Source organism: Canis lupus, chromosome 35 (assembly GCF_048164855.1).
Source record: "Canis lupus baileyi chromosome 35, mCanLup2.hap1, whole genome shotgun sequence".
Classification (NCBI taxonomy): domain Eukaryota; kingdom Metazoa; phylum Chordata; class Mammalia; order Carnivora; family Canidae; genus Canis; species Canis lupus.
The window spans coordinates 2301859-2326105 of NC_132872.1; the positions used below are offsets into that span (position 1 = coordinate 2301859).

Below are 24247 nucleotides of genomic sequence, written 5' to 3' on the forward strand. Positions count from 1 at the left end.
TGAAATGGAATATTTTACTCCAATTACATCAAAAGACTCAATGAAATGTGTGTCACTCAGATATTCGAGACTCACTCTTCATTTCTATTCCAGGGAAAGCAGGTTCTTCTACAACAATAAACACTACTAACACGGTTAGTACGAACTCTGCAAAGAGCAGTCACTCAGCAGCAAAAACGTCCACTCCCTCATCCACCCCAAGTGACCACATGACTTCAGGTGCAACGACCGAGGACACGGCCATGTCTGGCACACCAAGCACTTCGTCCCCTTCCAGTGTCAGCCACACACCTTCCGCAGTGACAGAAATACCCACACCATCAGCCTCACCTGGGGACACCTCATCATCTTCCAGCAAAAGCAACACATCAGCAACAACATCACACGTCCCCACAGAGTCAATAGTAGGAAACGGCACTGCTGTCAACACAGGGTCCATGCCACCAGGTGTCACGGGAAGTGTTACTCCAGTCAGCTCAACAGGCTCAATGACAAGTGGACCAGAGGGACACTCAACAGCACATTCCACCCTGACTTCTACTCCGGAGACAACAGTGTCATCTCAGGGTCACACGACCCAGACCATGGAGACCAGCACAGAGTCTGCAACCAGCAGTGTCTCAGCGATGATCACATCCTCTCCCTCATCCTCCCAAAGAGGAGACACTCCTACAGATGGCACAACCCAGGACACGACCATGTCTCACACACCAAACACTTCGTCCCCTTCCAGTGTCAGCCACACACCTTCCACAGTGTCAAAAATGGCCACGCCATCAGTCTCCCCTGGTGACACCTCTTCGTTTCCCAGTGGAAGCAACACATCACCAACGACATCACAGGTCCCCACAACATCAATTGCAACAGACACCCCAGCAGGGACCACAAGGTACACGTCACTACCGGTAATGGGAAGTGTTACCCACATCAGCTCAACAGGCCTAATGACAAGTGGACCAGGGGGACACTCAACAGCACACTCTTCCCTGACTTCTACTCTGGAGACAACATCGTCATCTCAGGGTCACATGACCCAGACCATGGAGACCAGCACAGAGTCTGCAGCCAGAAGTGTCTCCGCTGCGATCACATCCACTCCTTCATCCTCCCAAAGTCAACACACAACTACAGATGACTCGACCCAGGACACGGCCTTGTCTGACACACCAAGTACTTTGTCCCCTTCCAGTGTCAGCCACACAGTTCCCACACTATCAGAAATGGCCACACCATCAGCCTCCCCTGGTGACACTTCAAGATCTTCCAGTGGAAGCAACACATCAGCAACGACATCACAGGTCCCGACGACATCGATTGCAACAGACACCCCAGCAGGAACCACGGGACACACGTCACCACCTGAAACGGGAAGTGTTACACCAGTCAGCTCAACAGACTCAATGACAGGTGGACCAGGGGGACACTCACCAGCACACTCTTCCCTGACTTCTACTCCAGAGACAACATCGTCATCTCAGGGTCACATGACCCAGATCATAGAGACCAGCACAGAGTCTGCAACCAGCAGTGTCTCAGCGATGATCACATCCACTCCCTCATCCTCCCGAAGTGAACACACACCTACAGATGACTCGACCCAGGACATGGCCTTGTCTGACACACCAAGTACTTCATCCCTTTCCAGTGTCAGCCACACACCTTCCGCAGTGACAGAAATACCCACACCATCAGCCTCCCCTGGGGACACTTCAAGATCTTCCAGTGGAAGCAACACATCACCAATGACATCACAGGTCCCGACGACACTGATTGCATCAGACACCCCAGCAGGGACCACGGGACACACGTCACCACCTGAAACAGGAAGTGTTACTCCAGTCAGCTCAACAGACTCAATGACAAGTGGACCAGGGGGACACTCAATAGCACACTCTTCCCTGACTTCTACTCCAGAGACAACAGCGTCATCTCAGGGTCACTCGACCCAGACCATGGAGACCAGCACAGAGTCTGGAGCCAGCAGTGTCTCAGCGATGATCACATCCTCTCCCTCATCCTCCCGAAGAGGAGACACTCCTACAGATGGTACAACCCAGGACACGGCCATGTCTGGCACACCAAGCACTTCATCGTCTTCTACTATCAGCCACACACCTTCCGCAGTGACAGAAATACCCACACCATCAGCCTCCCCTGGGGACACCTCATCATCTTCCAGTGAAAGCAGCACATCACCAACAGTATCACAGGTCCTGACGACACTGATGGCAACAGACACCCCAGCAGGCACAACAAGGCACACGTCACCACCTGAAACGGGAAGTGTTACACCAGTCAGCTCAACAGACTCAATGACAAGTGGACCAGGGGGACACTCAACAGCACACTCTTCCCTGACTTCTACTCCAGAGACAACAGCATCATCTCAGGGTCACTCCACCCAGACCATGGAGACTAGCACAGAGTCTACAACCAGCAGTGTCTCAGCGATGATCACATCCTCTCCCTCATCCTCTCGAAGAGGAGACACTCCTACAGATGACTCGACCCAGGACACGGCCTTGTCTCACACACCAAGCACTTCGTCCCCTTCCAGTGTCAGCCACACACCTTCCACAGTGTCAGAAATGGCCATGCCATCAGCCTCCCCTGGTGACACCTCATCATCTTCCAGTGGAAGCAACACATCAGCAACGACATCAGAGGTCCCGACAACACCACCAATTGCAACAGACACCTCTGCAGGAACCACAAGGCACACGTCACTACCGGTAATGGGAAGTGTTACCCACATCAGCTCAACAGGCCTAATGACAAGTGGACCAGGGGGACACTCAACAGCACACTCTTCCCTGACTTCTACTCCAGAGACAACAGAGTCATCTCAGGGTCACTCCACCCAGGCCATGGAGACCAGCACAGAGTCTGCAACCAGAGGTGTCTCAGCGATGATCACATCCTCTCCCTCATCCTCCCGAAGAGGAGACACTCCTACAGATGGTACAACCCAGGACACGGCCATGTCTGGCACACCAAGCACTTCATCGTCTTCTACTATCAGCCACACACCTTCCGCAGTGACAGAAATACCCACACCATCAGCCTCCCCTGGTGACACCTCATCATCTTCCAGTGGAAGCAACACATCAGCAACGACATCACAGGTCCCGAGGACACCGATTACAACAGACACCCCAGCAAGCACCACAGGACACACGTCACCACCTGAAACGGGAAGTGTTACACCAGTTAGCTCAATAGGCTCAATGACAAGTGGACCAGGGGGACACTCAACAGCACACTCTTCCCTGACTTCTACTCCGGAGACAACAGCATCATCTCAGGGTCACATGACCCAGACCATGGAGACCAGCACAGAGTCTGCAACCAGCAGTGTCTCAGCGATGATCACATCCACTCCCTCATCCTCCCGAAGTGAACACACACCTACAGATGACTCGACCCAGGACATGGCCTTGTCTGACACACCAAGTACTTCATCCCTTTCCAGTGTCAGCCACACACCTTCCGCAGTGACAGAAATACCCACACCATCAGCCTCCCCTGGGGACACTTCAAGATCTTCCAGCAAAAGTAACACATCAGCAAAAACATCACACGTCCCCACAGAGTCAATAGTAGGAAACGGCACTGCTGGCAACACAGGGCTCATGCCACCAGGTGTCACGGGAAGTGTTACTCCAGTCAGCTCAACAGGCTCAATGACAAGTGGACCAGAGGGACACTCAACAGCACATTCCACCCTGGCTTCTACTCCGGAGACAACAGTGTCATCTCAGGGTCACACGACCCAGACCATGGAGACCAGCACAGAGTCTGCAACCAGCAGTGTCTCAGCGATGATCACATCCTCTCCCTCATCCTCCCAAAGAGGAGACACTCCTACAGATGGCACAACCCAGGTCACGACCATGTCTCACACACCAAACACTTCGTCCCCTTCCAGTGTCAGCCACACACCTTCCACAGTGTCAAAAATGGCCACGCCATCAGTCTCCCCTGGTGACACCTCTTCGTTTCCCAGTGGAAGCAACACATCACCAACGACATCACAGGTCCCCACAACATCAATTGCAACAGACACCCCAGCAGGGACCACAAGGTACACGTCACTACCGGTAATGGGAAGTGTTACCCACATCAGCTCAACAGGCCTAATGACAAGTGGACCAGGGGGACACTCAACAGCACACTCTTCCCTGACTTCTACTCTGGAGACAACATCGTCATCTCAGGGTCACATGACCCAGACCATGGAGACCAGCACAGAGTCTGCAGCCAGAAGTGTCTCCGCTGCGATCACATCCACTCCTTCATCCTCCCAAAGTCAACACACAACTACAGATGACTCGACCCAGGACACGGCCTTGTCTGACACACCAAGTACTTTGTCCCCTTCCAGTGTCAGCCACACAGTTCCCACACTATCAGAAATGGCCACACCATCAGCCTCCCCTGGTGACACTTCAAGATCTTCCAGTGGAAGCAACACATCAGCAACGACATCACAGGTCCCGACGACATCGATTGCAACAGACACCCCAGCAGGAACCACGGGACACACGTCACCACCTGAAACGGGAAGTGTTACACCAGTCAGCTCAACAGACTCAATGACAGGTGGACCAGGGGGACACTCACCAGCACACTCTTCCCTGACTTCTACTCCAGAGACAACATCGTCATCTCAGGGTCACATGACCCAGACCATAGAGACCAGCACAGAGTCTGCAACCAGCAGTGTCTCAGCGATGATCACATCCACTCCCTCATCCTCCCGAAGTGAACACACACCTACAGATGACTCGACCCAGGACATGGCCTTGTCTGACACACCAAGTACTTCATCCCTTTCCAGTGTCAGCCACACACCTTCCGCAGTGACAGAAATACCCACACCATCAGCCTCCCCTGGGGACACTTCAAGATCTTCCAGTGGAAGCAACACATCACCAATGACATCACAGGTCCCGACGACACTGATTGCATCAGACACCCCAGCAGGGACCACGGGACACACGTCACCACCTGAAACAGGAAGTGTTACACTAGTCAGCTCAACAGACTCAATGACAAGTGGACCAGGGGGACACTCAATAGCACACTCTTCCCTGACTTCTACTCCAGAGACAACAGCGTCATCTCAGGGTCACTCGACCCAGACCATGGAGACCAGCACAGAGTCTGGAGCCAGCAGTGTCTCAGCGATGATCACATCCTCTCCCTCACCCTCCCGAAGAGGAGACACTCCTACAGATGGTACAACCCAGGACACGGCCATGTCTGGCACACCAAGCACTTCATCGTCTTCTACTATCAGCCACACACCTTCCGCAGTGACAGAAATACCCACACCATCAGCCTCCCCTGGGGACACCTCATCATCTTCCAGTGAAAGCAGCACATCACCAACAGTATCACAGGTCCTGACGACACTGATGGCAACAGACACCCCAGCAGGCACAACAAGGCACACGTCACCACCTGAAACGGGAAGTGTTACTCCAGTCAGCTCAACAGGCTCAATGACAGGTGGACCAGGGGGACACTCAACAGCACACTCTTCCCTGACTTCTACTCCAGAGACAACAGAGTCATCTCAGGGTTACATGACCCAGACCATGGAGACCAGCACAGAGTCTGCAACCAGCAGTGTCTCAGCGATGATCACATCCACTCCCTCATCCTCCCGAAGTGAACACACACCTACAGATGACTCAACCCAGGACATGGCCTTGTCTGACACACCAAGCACTTCATCCCTTTCCAGTGTCAGCCACACACCTTCCGCAGTGACAGAAATACCCACACCATCAGCCTCCCCTGGGGACACTTCAAGATCTTCCAGTGGAAGCAACACATCACCAATGACATCACAGGTCCCGACGACACTGATTGCATCAGACACCCCAGCAGGAACCACGGGACACACGTCACCACCTGAAACAGGAAGTGTTACACCAGTCAGCTCAACAGACTCAATGACAAGTGGACCAGGGGGACACTCAACAGCACACTCTTCCCTGACTTCTACTCCAGAGACAACAGCGTCATCTCAGGGTCACTCCACCCAGACCATGGAGACTAGCACAGAGTCTACAACCAGCAGTGTCTCAGTGATGATCACATCCTCTCCCTCATCCTCTCGAAGAGGAGACACTCCTACAGATGACTCGACCCAGGACACGGCCTTGTCTCACACACCAAGCACTTCGTCCCCTTCCAGTGTCAGCCACACACCTTCCACAGTGTCAGAAATGGCCATGCCATCAGCCTCCCCTGGTGACACCTCTTTGGTTCCCAGTGTAAGCAACACATCAGCAACGACATCAGAGGTCCCGACAACACCACCAATTGCAACAGACACCTCAGCAGGAACCACAAGGCACACGTCACTACCGGTAATGGGAAGTGTTACCCACATCAGCTCAACAGGCCTAATGACAAGTGGACCAGGGGGACACTCAACAGCACACTCTTCCCTGACTTCTACTCTGGAGACAACAGAGTCATCTCAGGGTCACTCCACCCAGGCCATGGAGATCAGCACAGAGTCTGGAGCCAGCAGTGTCTCAGCGATGATCACATCCTCTCCCTCATCCTCCCGAAGAGGAGACACTCCTACAGATGGCACAACCCAGGACACGGCCATGTCTGGCACACCAAGCACTTCATCGTCTTCTACTATCAGCCACACACCTTCCGCAGTGACAGAAATACCCACACCATCAGCCTCCCCTGGTGACACCTCATCATCTTCCAGTGGAAGCAACACATCAGCAACGACATCACAGGTCCTGACGACACCGATTACAACAGACACCCCAGCAAGCACCACAGGACACACGTCACCACCTGAAACGGGAAGTGTTACACCAGTTAGCTCAATAGGCTCAATGACAAGCGGACCAGGGGGACACTCAACAGCACACTCTTCCCTGACTTCTACTCCAGAGAAAACAGCATCATCTCAGGGTCACATGACCCAGACCATGGAGACCAGCACAGAGTCTGCAACCAGCAGTGTCTCAGCGATGATCACATCCACTCCCTCATCCTCCCGAAGTGAACACACACCTACAGATGACTCGACCCAGGACATGGCCTTGTCTGACACACCAAGTACTTCATCCCTTTCCAGTGTCAGCCACACACCTTCCGCAGTGACAGAAATACCCACACCATCAGCCTCCCCTGGGGACACTTCAAGATCTTCCAGTGGAAGCAACACATCACCAATGACATCACAGGTCCCGACGACACTGATTGCATCAGACACCCCAGCAGGAACCACGGGACACACGTCACCACCTGAAACGGGAAGTGTTACACCAGTCAGCTCAACAGACTCAATGACAAGTGGACCAGGGGGACACTCACCAGCACACTCTTCCCTGACTTCTACTCCAGAGACAACAGCGTCATCTCAGGGTCACTCGACCCAGACCATGGAGACCAGCACAGAGTCTGGAGCCAGCAGTGTCTCAGCTGGGATCACATCCACTCTCTCATCCTCCCAAAGTGAAGACACACCTACAGATGGCACGACCCAGGACATGGACACGGCCTTGTCTGGCACACCAAGCACTTTGTCCCCTTCCAGTGTCAGCCACACACCTTCTGCAGTGGCAGAAATACCCACACCATCAGCCTTCCCTGGTGACACCTCATCATCTTCCAGCAAAAGCAACACATCAGCAACAACATCACACGTCCCCACAGAGTCAGTAGTAGGAAACAGCACTGCTGGCAACACAGGGCTCATGCCACCAGGTGTCACGGGAAGTGTTACCCCAGTCAGCTCAACAGGCTCAATGACAACTGTAGTAGAGCGACACTCAACAGCATTCTCCAGCCGCACTCTGAGCACTCAGACCTCAGGTAGGCCTGGAGTCCGGGATATTTGTCTCTCACTGTGGCCTCATTCGTTCAGTTCGACCTAGAGGAGGGCTTGAGCGATGATGGTGCGTTCGCCTAGTTTGAGGGCAGTTCCACTAGAAGACGAATTGAGTGCGAGTGTGGAGAGTGACAGGCGGACCATCCACTCTACCCCAGAGGACTGTTTCTTATTGTCGGGAGCAGTTTGGGTTTGAGCAGAAGATGGATGAGAGAGTTTCTTCCATCTCCTGAAATCTGTGACACTGTTTGCTACTTTCAGATAATAAGACCCACTGCAATCTTCTCTCCTATATGCCCAGGAACCACAGTAACTTCCCTGGCGATAGGCAGCCAGAGTAGCACAACAACATCACTATCTTCAACAACCTCGCGGACGCTCACTACTCTCCCTCCGGCAGCATCCACGGCACACTCAACGGCTGCCCCAGTCCCCATCAAGCCAGAGAAAGGTAAATGTCCCTGGAGAGGTGGGGTCCCTCCACTCTGGGATATAGAGATCTGAGCTAGATGTGGATGCTGTAGTTTTGGCAGCTCGATTAGATCTACCAGTGAGGGCTCTTTTGGGGGAGCAGGGGGAGCTGGTTCTGTGGGTATGTGTGCTGCCTCCTCTGGGCCATCGGTAGTCCAGCTGCTCCCCTACCCCCTTTAGAGGGGAGATGGAACTGAAGACTCGTCTCAGCCCGCCTGCTCATAGACTCTCTCGGGTCGTCAACTCCCACAGTGGGCTATGGGACAGCATCAGAGTTGGGTGCGGAGGGCTGGCTCTGTACATGGCACCAGGCTGGGAGGTGGAGAGAAGTGACCACGGTACTGTTTAGTAAGAGACGGACCTGCTGCCTTGATAGGTGCGATTAGAGGAATAAATGCAGGGTATTAGACACAATGGAAGGTCCCAGGGGAGGTCGGGGTATGCTCAAGGCGAAGAGGCGGCTTCCTGGAAAGAATGAATAGGAGCTGGAGAAGGAGAAGCATCCCAAGGAGGCAAGAGGGCTTGAAGAACTGGAATAAAAGTGTAGACATGAAAAAAAAAAAAAAAGTGTAGACATGAAAAGGAGTCCCAGTATTGCATGGGGAGGAGACCCCCAAGACACTTGGGGGTGTGGAAACCAGGTGAAGAATGTTGAGAATGAGGCCGTCATGTGATACAATCAGGTAGGACCCGGCCAGGTTTATACTTGGATGGTGCCGTGGTGGGTGGGGTGTTGGGTGAATTTCCAGGAGGCCGAGTGGGCCCTATGAGATGCGGTGGTATCCAGGCCAACAGGGAGGGCTGCCAAGAACGAAAGGGGGAGACTCGTTTGAGAAATATTTAAGACAAGCTTTCTCAAGCTAGAACCCAAGGACATCTGAGGGGTCCAAGGACAAATTCGGGCGGGGGAGGGGTATCTACCCGTGTATCTGGACAAATACCGACTTTCCTTTGTCCTGCTGGCCCAGGCGTTTCCCTCTTCCCTTACGGGCCAAGTGTTGGAGACAGGGAGTTTGTCGAGAGGACCACGGACTTCACCTCACCACTCTTCAGGCCCCAGATTGGCTTCCTTCTTGGCTCCTCTCTCCGGGATTACCTCTATGTGAGTCCCCAGGTGTAGACCAAAGGGCAGGACCTGTGACCTGTGCTTCCCAGACTCTACTTCTCTCTCTAGGGCTTGACGATGGCCCTGTGACCATGACCATGGCCCAGAGGAAGGAAGTATGCGACAAGCAACTGGGAGCTAGGCAAGGCCCTCCTACCCTCAGGGACAAGTGTCTTTACCTTACTATAGAGGTCTCGGGGTCCAGTAAGCTCTCCACTATTTTCAGGGCCTTTTTATGAGGAGAAAGCTCTATTTGGGAAACTGCCTTTTAATGCTGTGTACATTTTCTATGAATGTTTCCTGGTTCCTCAGGCCAAGTAGCCGCGTCTCCTGGAGGAGAGTTGGAATGGCAGCCATGGCCCCTGCAGCCCTCAGGGGCGGGGTGGCGGGCTGAGGCAGGACACCCTAAGGTAGGGCAACACCGTGATGGGGCCCAGGGGAGCAATCCTCTTAGCCCCATCTGATGCTGCTGGGACTTCAGGAAGGCTCCGTGGGGATCCACCCAGAGGGCTCCGCCCCGCGCTGGGGCCGGCTATGGATGGGGTTGGCCGCCGAGGCAGGGCAAAACCTACCTTGTCAGGAAGGACTTAAAACAGAGGAGTGTCCTGCAGGTGAAGAGCATCTGTGTGAGGACTAAGCAAGGGGGCCCAGCAGGCGGGGACGAATGGGACGACCTGGCAGTGGTTGTTGACATCCCTAAAGTTCCACCCAGAGAGGTCCTTGGGGATCACACTTCTGAGGAACCGGCCCACGCCTGGGACGTTCTCTCCCTGCCTCCCCCGCTCCCTCCCTCCCTGGACACTAACCAGAACTTCTGTGTTCCCAGTTCACAGATAATGGCCAGATCATTTTCCCGGAGTCAGAGTACCAGATTTTCTCCTACCCCAATCCTCCCCTTAGAGGCTTCACAGGCAGGGACCCTGTGGCCATGGTGGCTCCATTCTGGGACGATGCTGATTTTTCCAGTGGCCAGGGGACCATATTTTACCAGGTGAGCCTTTCAAAGTCCAGCATTCAGGATCTCCCAGCAGCCAGCAAGGAGAGACAAAGGTGTGAACGTGGGCAAGCGTGACTGCTGTCAGAGCCTGGGCTCCCTGTGGGCAGAGAGTGATGTTTAAATATGAGGGTGGGGAGGAAACAGAGCAGGGCTGTTACATACACTCGGGAATCCCCCCTCACAGCCATGAGGTGACCTGCAGGTGGGACCCTCATTTGCTTGCCTTCTCTGCCTTCCTTTCCCAGGAATATGACACGCTCTATCGTGAACACAACCTGCTAGTCCAGCAGGTGGAGTCTTGGATTAATAAATTCACTGACACCAGGAACTACAAAGCCGAGTGGACCCTAAAGGTCACCTGGGTCAATGCCCCTGCCTATCCTGCCGGGCGGACCTTCGGGGTGAGTGGACCAAAGGACAACTCCCTGCGAACCATCTGGAAGTCATACGTCCTGGAACCCTAGGCAGGGTTCCCTGCCTCCCCCCCACCCTGTTTGCTGAGCACTCACCGATACTCACTGGTTTAAAACATAGGAAATGGAATTTTTGTAAGTCAGAAGTGGCTGCCAGTAGCCGGCCATTTTTGAGATGGCTCAACCTGATATTATTATCCACGTTTTAGAGATGAGGAGGATGACGGTGAGAGAGGTTAGATGATCTGCTCAAGGTCACCCAGCTAGTAAGTGACAAAGCCAGGCTTGGAATGGAGGCTTTCTGACTTCCAACTCCAGCTCTCAGCTGCAAAGCCAGCCAGTGGCCATGGTCACAGCACACAGTGTCCTCAGTCTTCCGCCCGGGGACTCCGCTCTTACAGCCCCTGTGTGTGGTCTAAAGTCACTCGTTTCCTCATTGGTTCAACAAGTTCATTGGTTTCCTACTTTGTACAAGCACAGTGCTTGGCATCTGCCTTCAGAGAGCCTCCAGGCCCACCTCTGTGGTCCATCCACGATATTTAGGTTGAGGGGACATTTGAACAATGTCCTTACAAATATCCCAGAGGAAGCTAAGTAGGCCTCTCTCGGCTCTCTGGGGTCGTGGCTAATCTTTCTGAGTCCTGAGGCTTTCTCACACAAACTCTCTTCTGACTGGATCCTAAACCAGAACGCTTTATCACCCCTTCCTGGACAGAAGTCACAAAAAAGGCAGGTCCACCACGGTAGACGCTTTGACAGCCCGGGGGGGAAAGCTGCCCTGCACAATCCCAAGTTTGCTCTGAGTAGGCTAGGGAAAGAGGATGTGTGTATCGGGGCAGGGTTGTGGGGAGGGTGATGGGACATTGGGGAGGAGACCCCAGATCGCTCACAGGCATCCCTGTGTTTGTCTTCAACAAACCTCCAGACCAGCACCTACCAGGCCATCCTCTCCACAGACGGCAGCAGGTCCTACGCCCTGTTTCTTTATCAGAGCGGCGGCATGCAGTGGGATGTGACCCAGCGCCCAGGCAACCCGGTGCTCATGGGCTTCTCCAGGTAGGACAGGGATGGACGGCCAGCGCTGAGCACGTAATGGGAGGTGGTGGCAGGGTCAGGTTTTTGAGGCACACACACCTCCTCCCATCCCCCGGGACAGGGTATGAATCCTTCTTATTGACGTTACTGACCCACACCTGCTCCAATCCCCCCTTCTTGCTGTTTCAAATGAAAAGATACCCATCCACCGGGCCATTCTCTTTCCCACCCCAGTACTCATGCCTTATAATAATTCCCGGAGCATTGACTTCCCCGAGTTCTACTGTCCTTAGCTAACCTCTCTCGACCTCTCAAGTACTGTAATAATAATAATAGCCACCATTTATTACACTAACTACTTAATATGCATTATTTCATTTAATCATCACCACCACCCATGAAGGGGCTACTCTTTACTGCCCATTCTACAGATAAGAAAGCGGAGGTAAAATGGATCTGGAATTGCCCCAAGTCCCAGAGCTGGAGGTGGCCAAGCAGGAACTGGCCCCCCGCCGGTTGAGGCCAAGCTCTGCCTTCGTGACCCCTGGTGGGCTGAGCACCAGCCTGTGACCCGGGGCACCCGGGGGGCTTGGGCGGGGTCCGGTGGGGGGAAAGGCAGACAGAGCAGGCAAGGGGCTGCGGGGGCGCCGCGGACTCCTGTGTGTGGGGGTGACTCAGTCTCTGACCGCGGGTCTCAACACCGCTCGTGTGAGCCACCGGTTGTGAAGGGCGCGTCCCGTACCCCCGGCTTGTGACCAGGGCTGACCCCGTCATTCCACCGCCTTCGCTCTCTTTCTGATGCGCTTAGAGGGGCAAAGGGCTGGAATCGGCCGGCTCGCTGGGGCGTGAGGGCTGTCGCACGTCCCGAGTACGCCTTGGGCGGGTGTCCGCCGTGTGGCCCGCCTGGCCCGTGTCACACAGGGGGTGGGGGGCTGCAGGCTCCCCTCCCAGAGAAGCGCCGGGGGGTGCTCCTCGCGGCAGGTGTACAGGGACCCACGGATGTCACTGCACTCGGTCCCCACACTACAGCGAGGCAGGTCCAACCGTCCCCTCTTTCCCCCAATGTGGAAACTGAGGCGGGAAGAGGTGAAGCAGGTGGCTCAGGGCTCCCTGCTCCCAGGGCGGCCCGCCGACGGGTGCAGGCCGCCACCTGCCGCCGCTGGGGTGGCACAGGCGCTGGGCCCCGACGGCGGGACCGCCGCGACAGCCTGGCTTCTCCCCCGCCCGCAGCGGAGACGGGCTCTGCGGCCACAGCGCGCTGTCCTCTGGGCCCACGTGGAAGAGGTACCAGCCCGACCGGCTCCTGAACACCCACACAGGTAACAGCGCCCCGCACACCTGGCTGGACCCTAAATGCCCTCTGTCCTCCGCCATGCGGCGCGGGGGTCCTCGAGCCGCGGCTCCCGGCGTCTCCTCCATCCCACGGGGGTCCCCGGACAGGGCGGCTCCACTATGATCAGGACCTGCCCCCCCGCCCGGGACACCAGGACCTTCTGGGCCCTCGGGTGGGGCATCTTGGGTGGGGCGAGGTCTCCGCCGGGGACCAGCCGAACCCAGCTCTCGGGGAGGCCGGGTCCTGGAGGTGACAACAGGGCCGCGCAGGAGGTGGGGCTATGCGTGGGCAGTTAGGCCGCTACTCCAGGTGGCCGAGCGGAGCTGGAGGGAGTCCGGGTGAGATCCCAGAAGGGACCCTACCAACAGGAGGTCCAGGAGCCTGACGTGCAGTCATCGTCACGGAAGCACGTCTCCACCTGCTGCGTGCTGCACGCTGTGCTGAGAGCCAGGAGTAGGAAGGGGAGGAATGGGGGCGCCCGGGGGGCTCAGTGGCTGAGCGCCTGCCTTCCACCCAGGGCGTGACCCCGGAGTCCCGGGATCGAGTCCCACATTGGGCTCCCAGCAGGGAGCCTACTTCTCCCTCGGCCTGGGTCTCTGCTTCTCTGCCCACCCCCTTTGTGTCTCTCATGAATGAATAAGTAAATGTTTAAAATCTTAAAAAAAAAGAAAAGAAAAGAAAAGAAAAGAAAAGAAAAGAAAAGAAAAACAAAAGGAGCAGACTGCCTACGTTTGCTCTCAAATAGCTGTTAGGAAGGCCGGTGCTTCAGTATCAGGAGGCCCCATGGACGTGACTCAATCTATTGTCCGGAAGCCCCAAGAGGAAAGAAATTACAGTTCCCCAAATGTGCATAGAACGAAGGACGGTTTAGCGTTAGACATCAGCCACGCAGATGATGAAACATAAACGTGCTATTTGTTCTGCGACAAACACTTCTGCGAAACAGCAGCTAAGTCAAATCATGGGTGCCACCTCGTGGAGACAGCTGCCCGGTCAGATTCGGGGCCCTTCCATCGAGATGCAGCTGCTTGCGGCCTCGGGGGCACAATATGACAGTGTGTGTGCGCGTGGGTGTTGGGAGAGAATATCTGATTCGTTGCCCAGGATATCAGGCCACTGTGGAGAAGACTCGTGAACAGATAACCCGTAAACAATAATTATTGTTTTCAAAACCTTAACAAATTGTAGTTATCTGGATAATTTCTTCTTTTGTGCGGGAACAGGGTCAAACCCCAATACATTATGTCCCATTGTGTCTTATTGGACCTGAGAGCCCCCTACTCGCTCCTGGCGGCTGGGGTGTGCACTATGCAACTTACAGTTAAAGGTCAATTTAAATTCGACCCCCGGCAGGGTTTCTGCCCCCACCTACTTCTCCCTTCCGAGGATGGCATCCTGGCTCAGAGGAAGCTTCCTCGGTCTCACGGTACTGGAGCAAGGCCCTGCTTCACATGTCGGCTTCTCTGTGGCTCCCCAGCTGGCTTCCGGGCATCGGCCTCTGTCCTGGCTACTTTGGCCACTGATACGTCTGTGTTGGGGGAGCTGAGGGGGTCAGGGATGGAAGCCAAGTGTCTGAGCTGGTGGCTGCCACTTAGTGAGGTAGAGGATGCATGAGGAAGAATTGGTTCGGGGAGACTGGAAGGTACTGGAACTCAGACTGGCATATGGGAGGGTGGAGGACTGGTGCACTGAAGATGGGGGCTGGCTCCGCGGGGCTGAGGCCTCCTGCTCGGCAACTGTCCCAGAGTTTCCCCCTAAGATCCAAGCTTCAGGGGCTTCTGGAAGTTGCATAAAGGGGCCAGACTGAAACGGGTCCCATCCCTGGACTGGCTGTCCCGAGAGGCAGAGGCGGTAGCAGAAGGTGCATCTGTGAGTCGGTCTCGGTCGCTAATGCAGAGCGTGCGGCCCTGTGGCCCTGGAGCAGCATCCCTCCCTCCTCTGTTCCGCTAGGCCTCCGGGGCCTGCAGCTCTACAGCCTGCACCAGGAAGAAAGGCCCAACTACCGTCTCAGGTGCCTGCAGTGGTTGAAGACACAGCCTCAGTGGCCCACGTGGGGCTGGAACCAGGTCTCCTGCCCTTGCTCCTGGCAGCAGGGACTGTGGGACTTGCGGTTCCAGCCTAGCAGCATAGGTAAGAGAGCTCCTCCCTGCCTCTTGGGGCATGCCCACCGCCCCTGTAAGCCCACCCACCAACCCTCCGGTCACGCCTGACCTGTCCCTTCCAGGGCACCCTCGGCCCCTCCCCCAGGGTCCCCCCCAGCCTCCCGTCCCTCCCCCGCTCCCGGGCCTCTGGGCCTGAGCGTGTCTGTACCTGTTGCAGGCTGGTGGGGCCTCGGCAGCAGGCAGCTGTGCAGCTTCTCCTCCTGGCGCGGGGGCGTGTGCTGCAGCTACGGGCCCTGGGGCGAGCTTCTCCAAGGCTGGAGGGTGCACGATCCTTGGCAGTTTGGTACGTGCGTGTTCACGGACATCTCACCCCCCACCTTCTCTGGAGTCTCTACCCTTCTCTGTCAGAGACCAGGCCTGGGCCTCCGAGCCAAGTAGTGGGATCTGAAGAAAGAAGCCTTTCGCCCCCCTTCCCTCCCAGCCCCTTACCCTCTCTGGCCACTGATTTCCTCATGTTGTAACACTGGGAAGCTTCCAGCAGCCCTTCCAGCTGCCATCCTAGGGACTTATGATTGAGTGCCTCTTGCCCCATCTTCACTTGGCCACAGGGCCCCAGACAAGAATGGGGCCATGTTCTGGGGAAGGAGGGGGCCCCAGTCTGACCCTGTGCCTCAGGACCCAGATTACCTGGCTGTCTCGGGGGAGACATGGAGTCATCTCCCACAGAGACCTTCCAGAAGAGCCAGAGAGCACGGGGCTGGGGGCCAGGGCTCAATCTCACAACACTGAGATCATGATCTCAGCTGATATCCAGAGTCAGATGCTTAACTGATTGAGCTATCAGGTGCCCGAATGTCCTTTATCAATAGCAGCAGCATCCTAAATATGAGACCCCTATACAGTTGTCTTAAATTAGGAGAGCGTGGGTCCTCCTTCCACCCCCTGCCACTGCTCTGCCCCCGGCCATCACAGCAGCCTCCAGGGTCCCCAGACTGGCGGTCATACCCTCCCGCTCCTGCACTTTGGGGGCAGGGGGACCCACCGCCACCCTTCAAGAAAGCAAGCCCCTTAGCCACAGCCACGAGCTCGGGCCCCTGGGGCTTTGCTGCCCCAGCAAGCGTGCGAGGGAGATGGTGACCGGTCCACGGCCCGAGGTTACCAAGCAGGGCAGGACCCGAGTCCGGCGCCGTTGCCCAAACCCCCAGCTGGGTGCTGCAGGTCCTGCGTCTCCCCGCAACATGTGCTCTCCCCCACAGGCCGAGAACTGGAGCCCCAGAACTGGTGCTGCCGCTGGAGCGACCGGCCCGTGCTCTGCGCCCTGTACCAGCAGAGGCGGCCCCGCGTGGGCTGCGCCGGGTACCGGCCCCCGAGGCCCGGTGAGCCTGGGCAGGGCGGTGGGGCCCAACCGAGGGGCCTTGTGGGTGGCACCATGAGGGGGCCGAAGCAACCGTAGATGTGACTTGGGCGCCGGGGGGGGGGGGCGCTTTGGGGATGTTCTCTACTCCGTGAGCATCTCGCGGGCCTGAGTTGGCCTGGAGGCCGTGGGGGGCTGGGATCCGCACCCCGCCAGCCGCGCCAGCGTGGCCTCTCCTTTCTTCCAGCCTGGATGTTTGGGGACCCCCACATCACCACCTTGGACGGTGCCAATTACACGTTCAATGGGCTGGGTGACTTCCAGCTGGTCCGGGCCTGGGACGGAAACTCCTCCTTCCTGCTGCTGGGTCGCACCGCCCAGACCGGCTCCGCCCGGGCCACCAACTTCATTGCCTTTGCAGCGAGCTATGAGGCCCGCAGCCTGAGCCCCGTCACGGTGAGCCAGGGGGTGCTCCAAGGAGGGGAGGAGGCAGAGGGAGCAGAGGGAGGGGGTGCCGGGGGCGGGGGACACGTCGAGAGTCGACCCTATGAACGGTGCCATTTGGGTCATGGCTCCATCAGCCGTGTGATCCTGGAGGAACTACTGACCTTCCAGTGCCTCACTTTTCTTTTCTTAAGATTTTATTTATTTATTCATGAGAGACACAGAGAGAGGCAGAGACACAGGCAGAGGGAGACGCAGGCTCCCTGCAGGAGCCCGATGCAGGACTCGATCCCACGACCCAGGGATCACGCCCTGGGCCCGAGGCAGAGGCTCACCCAAGGAGCCACCCGGGCGCCTCTGCCTCCCTTTTCTTGGAGTAAACTGAGGATGACAATATTGCCTCACGGGGCTGTTGTGAGCTTTAAATGAGATCATCTGAGAAACGTGCGCTCTCAGCCGGCCCATGCCGCGCCCTAGCGCTGTCGGCGGCGCAACCTCACCGTCAGGCCCACCCGCCTCGTCCTCGGGGCTCGGGTCCAGGCCCTCTGTGGCCTCCATGCTCAGGCCCTGGGCCCACCCGAGGGTCCGGCTTAGGCCTCCTCCAATTCTCTCCCAGGTCCGATGGCTCCTCGAGCCCAATGACACGGTCCGCGTGCAGGTCAACAACCAGACTGTGACGTTTGAGACTCAGCACGAAGGTAGGCTGGGGACAGCCGTCAGCTCCCCTGCCTCCTCGGGTCGGGCTTGGGGGGGCTTGGGGGGGCACCCACCCCGGGAGCCTCGCCTCACGCCCCCTCCTCTGGCCGCCAGCCGGCAGCTTCTTCACCCGGGCCAGGCTTCGGGCCTCCCCGCCGCTCCCCATCCCCGGGAAGAAGGGGTGTCCTGTGGGCTTGGCTCGGGGCCCCTGGGAAAGGCATCCCCAGGCCCCAGGCCCCCAAGCGGCCCTCGGAGCCTCGCCCCGCCCCTGCCCCTTCCCCCCCAAGTCTTGGGCCGCGGGGTCCCGGCCCCGGGCTCCCCATCTGTCTCCCCACGTCCAGGCCGGGAGACATTCAACAGCACCGGCGTCACGGTGACCCGCGCGGGCTCCGTGGTGTCGGCCGCCTTCGACGGGGCGGTGGCCGTCTCGGTGAGGGCCCTGTCCAACATCCTCCACGCCTCGTGCGGCCTCCCCGCGGAGTACCGGGGGCGCACCGAGGGCCTCCTGGGTGAGAAGCTGGCACCACCCTGCCCGGGGCGGCGGGGACGAGACCTCTCAGCTTCCCTGTGAGCCTTTGGCTTCCTAAAGCTCCGGCTCAGGGCAGCCAGGGGGGCTTGGAGGATGGGCTCTGGGAAGCCCTCCCTCCCGCGCCCCTTCTTCCTCCACCCCCGCCTCCATTTCCCCTCTTCATCCCCGGGACAGAGGGTGGGCTATGAGGTACGGTCCTCTCTCCTCCCCCGGAAGGACTGGGCCAAGGACAGATGCAACTGGAAGGGGTTTCCCTCGGGGGGAGCCACAGTCCCAGGATGGCCGACCTCCTGTTCTGTCCCTCAGGAGTTTGGAATGGCAATCCAGGAGACGACTTCAGGATGCCCAATGGCTCCAGCATTCCCGGCAATAGCAGCGAGGCCTCACTTTTTCACTACGGAATGACCTGTGAGTGAGGAGGGCTTGAGGGTCCTCGGGGCAGGTGCGGCTGGGCGGGATGGAAAGCGTCGTGTCCCTCAGGCCTGTGGGACCGGACCTCCATCCTTTGTGAGGGAGGAGTGGAAAGGCCAGGAGGAAGTGCTGAGGATTCTGGTGCGGTCCCAGACTTGTCCCCCGACTCCCATCCCATCTGCGCTTCTCTACCTGGAAGAGAAGACAAGGGCAGGGGTGGCTCTCACTGACCAGAGTAGGCATTTCCGGCCTCAGAAGCCAGAAGTCACTCCAGCCCTCCGCATCTGCCTCGCTCACCCCCAGGCACATAAAGTGAGGGGAGGGAGTAGAGCTGGAGACCATCCCTGGTGCCACCGCCATTGCATCCTGTGTCTTACAGGGAAAACCAATGATACGGGACTCCTTGGCGAGAGAGGTGACCATCCGCCTTCCAACTTCACCCCCGATTTCCTTACCAGCCTGCAGAAAAATAAAACCTTAAATGAAATGCTGCTCTCCAAGTGTCATGAAGATGAGCGGTGCATCTATGACAGCCTGGCCACAGGAAACACAGACACGGGCCTGAACACCAGGATGCTCTTCGCAAGTCAGCAGCGGATGAACGCCACCCTCAGTAAGTGGCGTGCGTCGCGCGCGGGGAGACGTTTGCAGAGTTAGGTGGCAGATTAGGAGCCCCCCTCCCGCCCCACCCTTTTCACGATATTCCTTTAAAAATTTAACAGATTCTTTTGCTCAGGTTGTTCCTCCCATGACTCCCAGGCTCACTCTGTGATGACATTCACAGCCCTTTCCAAGCTGACCCCAGAAGCTCTCCAACTCTCCCTCTCCTTCTCCCTGCCCTGCTCCCTCCACTCCAGCCCTCCTGGCTTCTCCGTGTTCACCAACCACAGCGGGCTCGCTCCTCACTCCAGGCTCCATCCATGGCCCTCTCTGCCCTGACAGCCTTCCTCCAGGCAGCCCCAGGCTCACCCTCACCTCCTCCAAGGCTGCGAGCAAGCAGAGTCGCCTCCTCCGCAATGCCCTTCTTGGCCGGCCTGCCCAAATCTCACATTTACCCATACTTCCTATTTGCCGTCCCTGCTTTGTTTTTTTCTCCTCAGCATTTATAACTATCTAGCATATTTCCTAGTTTCCATAGGTATCCTTCTCAGTACTTGTTTACTGCTGTGTCCTCACTACCTAGAGCCCTACCAGCCATACGGTAGGCGCTCAGTGCATGTGTTCAGCGACTGACCGAATGACTGAACAGGGAAATGGAAATTGCATGTCCACCGTGTTCCTCTATTTCCTGGCAAATGCAATGCCCATCTGGAGATCACCCTTGTGGCTCCTAGCCCTCTTCCAAGGGCAAAACTCTGTGATGGTCTGAATAACCCTGGTTCCTGATTCACTTTGTACCACGCCCAGCAGAGCGCTCTGATCAGGAGAGAGCTTGACCTGAACCCTGTCTGGGGAGGGAAGATAAAGCGAAGGTAAGGATTTGGCCAGGTGGGCAATTCAACCCCCACCTGCTCTACAGAAATCTGAAAGCAGGTACATGGAGTAATTCCTGCTTCCAGAGGTGGGTCCTAGCCCTGAGAACACCTCCCACAAACCAGAGGACTAGACAGAGAGAGACGAGGCCCATGAGGCAAGAGAGTGTCCTGCCCCCAAACCCGAATCTCCTGTTTGTGTTTCAGATGAGTACCCCCCGTCGATCAAGGGTCCGCACGCGGTGCAAGCCTACCTGGGGCAGACCACGCTGGTTCAGTACACCAGCCACCCTGAGCACGTCACATTCACTCTGAGGAACAGCAATAGTGACTTCAAGCTCTTCAGTAAGAGCCCTTGGGTGCGGGTGGAAGGGATGAGCTCAGAGTCAAGCTTTTTTAGGTAATTTTGCATTATCATGCCCTGGGCAATTTCATGTCACTTTTCCACCGGAATATCTAGGACCAGCATTTCCGAGAATGATCCCTATGATTCAGATAGGTGCCCCCAGTGAACAGCAGCGATGTCCTTCTGGAAGTCTGGCCAGCGAGCAAAGCTGTCTCGGGCCCGCGCAAGTGATTCAAAGGTCATTCCACCAAACCCAGTAACACGATCATCTTTAACCAGCTTGATGCGGTCACCGAATTACTAGAATAGAGTATAACAATTTAACAAATACTGATCTAAAGCATTTTCAAATCTATTAAAAGAAGGCTATCACGTGGAACAGGATTTAAAGGTATAAATAGCTTCATTCGGCGTGGTTCTCATTATTTTTATGTCGGTCAACCACGATTGCCCAACTCTGTCTCTCCCTGTTGCTCTTCTGTACTGGGACCAAGCAAAGCCTCATTTCTGCCTGTCAGTACTGGTGTGGAGACCCCTCGTCCTAAAACCGTGACCTGGGTGGAAAAGTCAAAGCCCACAGGATGCAACTTCCCTTCTTTTTTTTTTTTTCTTAAATTTTATTTTATTTACTTATTCATGAGAGACAGAGAGAGAGAGAGAGAGGCAGAGACACAGGCAGAGGGAGCAGCAGGCTCCTTGCAGGGAGCCGGACGACGTGGGACTCATCCGGGAACCCCGGGGTCACACCCTGAGCAGAAGGCAGATGCTCAACCGCTGAGCCCCCGGGCGTCCTGAACTTCCCTTCAGTTGCCAGCACCACTTATGCTAAAGACTATTCTTTGCTAAACTAAAGCCATTAGGGACCTTATTTTGAGCTCAGAGCACCTCTCTCTGGCCCATTTTCTTTCTTTCTCTTTGCGCCCTTTGGCGCCAGGTGGCAGCCTCCCAGGTGCCAGCCAATCAGGAGATTTTCTCCCTCCCTGGGCTCCTCTCCTGAAGAGTGATAGTCTGGGAGCTGCTCTTGTCTGTCCCCTACTATCAACAATTCTCAACCTGCTGTTTTAAGGAGACTTTCCGTAAGAGACAAACCATAAGACACCTTTGGATCAGAAGAGTCCTTGCTGATACGTAGCAGCGTTTCACTGTAGTCTGGTGTCTGAAGGTCAAAGGTGCAAGAAGCGGGAGGAGGGTGGGCAAGAAATCAGGGCCAGGGATGGGGCTGCTGTGAAGGGGAAGCCAGTTTTGCCTACAGGGTAGCCTGGGGAAGCATCAAGGGGATCCTAGCCTTGGGGCCTTATTCTCTGTCCCTCCTGGATGTCCCATCCCGGTGCAGGCCTGGGCAGGGTTGCACCTCTTCAGGGGGCAACTGCCTTCCCTCTCTGGAGTTCTACCTGCAATCACTCAGTGGGGCTCATGCTACCTCCAGCGTGGGGTGCGACCAAGATCACTCCAGGAAGCCAGCCGAGCTCAAGGAAATGCCTGATGACTTTGAGGGGTGGCCTGAGAGAGGTGGAGAAAGGCCCACATCAGCTCTCAGGACGTGTCAGACAGCAAGCAGCTGAGGCCCCCAGCCCTAACGGTCTTGTCTTCCCTGGGGCAGAGAACGGGACACTGCTGTGGACACCAAAGTCCTTGGAACCATTCACCCTGGAGATTCTAGCAAGAAACGTCAAAGTCAACTTGTCATCTGTGCTCCAGCCAAGGACAGTGGTCTGCGCTTGCAAGGACAGGAGCCAGTGTCTATATAATCAGACGGGCTGGATGGGCAATTCCTCCCTGGAGGTGAGTGAAAGGAGGAGGGTGGGAGGGAGACTTCCTTGTTGAGGGGAAAGGCAGTGGGAACGGAAGCGATGTCTCAGTGGGAATTGTATGTGTTGGGAACCAAGGTAGGGGAGGACAGTCAACCTCAATCTCAGGCCATGAACTTACGTGTGTAAGAAACAGAACTGTCTTCACGGCTTATCGCTCAACCGAATTTTAATCCCCTAGCTCCCACTCTGCCAGGCTGACGGGAAACATCCACCTCAGCCTCCTTTAAGGCTCCCCAGAGGGCCCCAGCTCCACAGTTCTGAGGATTTATTTATTTATTTATTTATTTGAGAGACAGAGAGAGAGGGAGAGAGGGTGCACGCGTGTCGAGGGGGTGCGTGCACAAGCAGGGGGAGGAACAGGGGAGGGGGAAAGAATCTCAACAGACTCCTCACTGAGCAGCAAGCCCAATGGGGGCTCCAGCTCACGACCCTGGGATCATGGCCTGAGCTGAAATCAAGAGTCTGGTGCTTAACCGACTGAGCCACCCGGGCAGCCCCCCAGCCCGGACCATGGAGAGGTGGGGGAGGGAGGCCTCCTGTGGTCCCTGGGCACGTGCCTACACAGCTCACAGGCGCCGTGCTCCCTCCTCTTCAGGCCCAGGGAGGTGCTCCATGGCTTCTGTGCTTTGCTCAGACACGGGGCACCTTTTATAAGGCGCCCTAGGCTGCGTCTGCCTACAAGCACCACACGCCTATTTCTCTCTGGGCTCTCCTCGTTGTGGCGTTGGGAAGAGGGGTGTAGGTCCCCTATGATGTTGACGCCCCTACACCCCTTCGTTTTTCTCTTCTACTGTCTCCTTCCAGCTAAAAGAAGGATCTTTTCATTTTAGAGACTATCTTGGTGCATGCCGGTTCTAACCACGACAGTTTGGCCTTAGTCTATCCATCCTGCCCCATTTGCTTTTTTAAAAACTTTGTTTTGTTTTGTTTGGGTTGTAAAGCAGGAGCCATAAAGGGGAGTGTTTGGCTGGCGATACCCCACCGCCCCGCTCGCTCCTTACACCTACAGGCGCCCTTCTCGGGAAGCACGATCGAGCATTCCCACCGGGAAGGGGTAGAGGTGGAGGAGCCCGGGGGCAGAGAGGGGACAAGACACAGACGAGGAAAAACAGAGATTGGCATCAATGTATTAGTTTAGGTGTCCCCAGATGTCCAGTCCTGGAAGTAGGTAGACTCTAAGAAGGGGTTCGGGCAAGGAGATGTGGTGCGGCTGGGGTCCCAGGGCTGGCACCGGGCAGAGCGGTCGGGGAGAGAACCGTCCAGCGAGGCCCAGGGGGCTCGGAGCAGGACCACAGCGGGCTCCGGCGCTCGGCACGTGCTGGCAGGATCGGGACGGGGACTCGGGGTCTGTGGGTTCCCAGGCCGGGGGTGGGGGGCGCAGAAACACGGTCGGTCTCCCGGCTGCGCAGTAACCAGCCGCCCATTCCAGGTGGCCCGCTGCAGGTGTGGCTCCAGCACCTTTGGCCACTACTGCGAGCGCTCCAGGGACCAGTGCGAGGCGCCGTGCTTCGCGGGTGTGGCCTGCGTCCCCGGGAGGGGCTGCGAGGCCTGCCCCCCGCACCTGACGGGCGACGGGCGTCACTGTGCAGGTGAGCGGGGACCTGCCCTGGCAGGAGCACGGCCTGGGGACAGTTGACACCGGGAGGGCCTGGGGCCTGGGACCAACCTTTGTCTCCCTTCTCCATGGGGGGGAGGGACGGAGGTGAGGATGCCAGGCGAGCTGGGAGGCTGAAGGCCGAGAGACTGGGCGGGCAGAGGGTGACCACGGTGACCACGGTGACCACCTGAGGCCTTACGGGCCCGACTGAGCAGATGCCGAGGGGACGGGGCGGGAGGAAGGAGGGGGCGA

At 56.8% G+C, this 24247-nt stretch overlaps 1 protein-coding gene and 1 long non-coding RNA gene across 4 annotated transcripts in view; one reads left to right on the forward strand and one right to left on the reverse strand.

Annotated features, from left to right (window-relative positions):
• LOC140625209 (uncharacterized) lies at positions 1-11916 on the reverse strand. Of its 3 annotated transcripts, XR_012024579.1 has the most exons (5): positions 11803-11916; positions 10262-10549; positions 10028-10060; positions 7138-7293; positions 1-6837 (listed from the first exon to the last, which is right to left on the reverse strand). It is a non-coding gene; the product is annotated as an uncharacterized lncRNA (long non-coding RNA). The 3 variants fall into 3 exon arrangements; XR_012024580.1 differs by having other exon boundaries at positions 1-7293; positions 10444-10549; XR_012024578.1 differs by having other exon boundaries at positions 1-7293.
• Positions 10159-24247, forward strand: part of MUC4 (mucin 4, cell surface associated) — a 20039-nt gene continuing 5950 nt past the window's right edge. The window contains exons 1-15 of the mRNA XM_072812520.1: positions 10159-10446; positions 10698-10853; positions 11791-11921; positions 13131-13219; positions 15184-15363; positions 15553-15678; positions 16592-16711; positions 16937-17145; positions 17750-17831; positions 18171-18338; positions 18665-18766; positions 19149-19382; positions 20449-20586; positions 22188-22369; positions 23828-23987. Of these exons, the coding sequence (XP_072668621.1) occupies positions 10384-10446; positions 10698-10853; positions 11791-11921; positions 13131-13219; positions 15184-15363; positions 15553-15678; positions 16592-16711; positions 16937-17145; positions 17750-17831; positions 18171-18338; positions 18665-18766; positions 19149-19382; positions 20449-20586; positions 22188-22369; positions 23828-23987 (2140 nt within the window). The 5' untranslated portion in view covers positions 10159-10383. The remainder of the gene's footprint in view (positions 10447-10697; positions 10854-11790; positions 11922-13130; positions 13220-15183; positions 15364-15552; positions 15679-16591; positions 16712-16936; positions 17146-17749; positions 17832-18170; positions 18339-18664; positions 18767-19148; positions 19383-20448; positions 20587-22187; positions 22370-23827; positions 23988-24247) is intronic.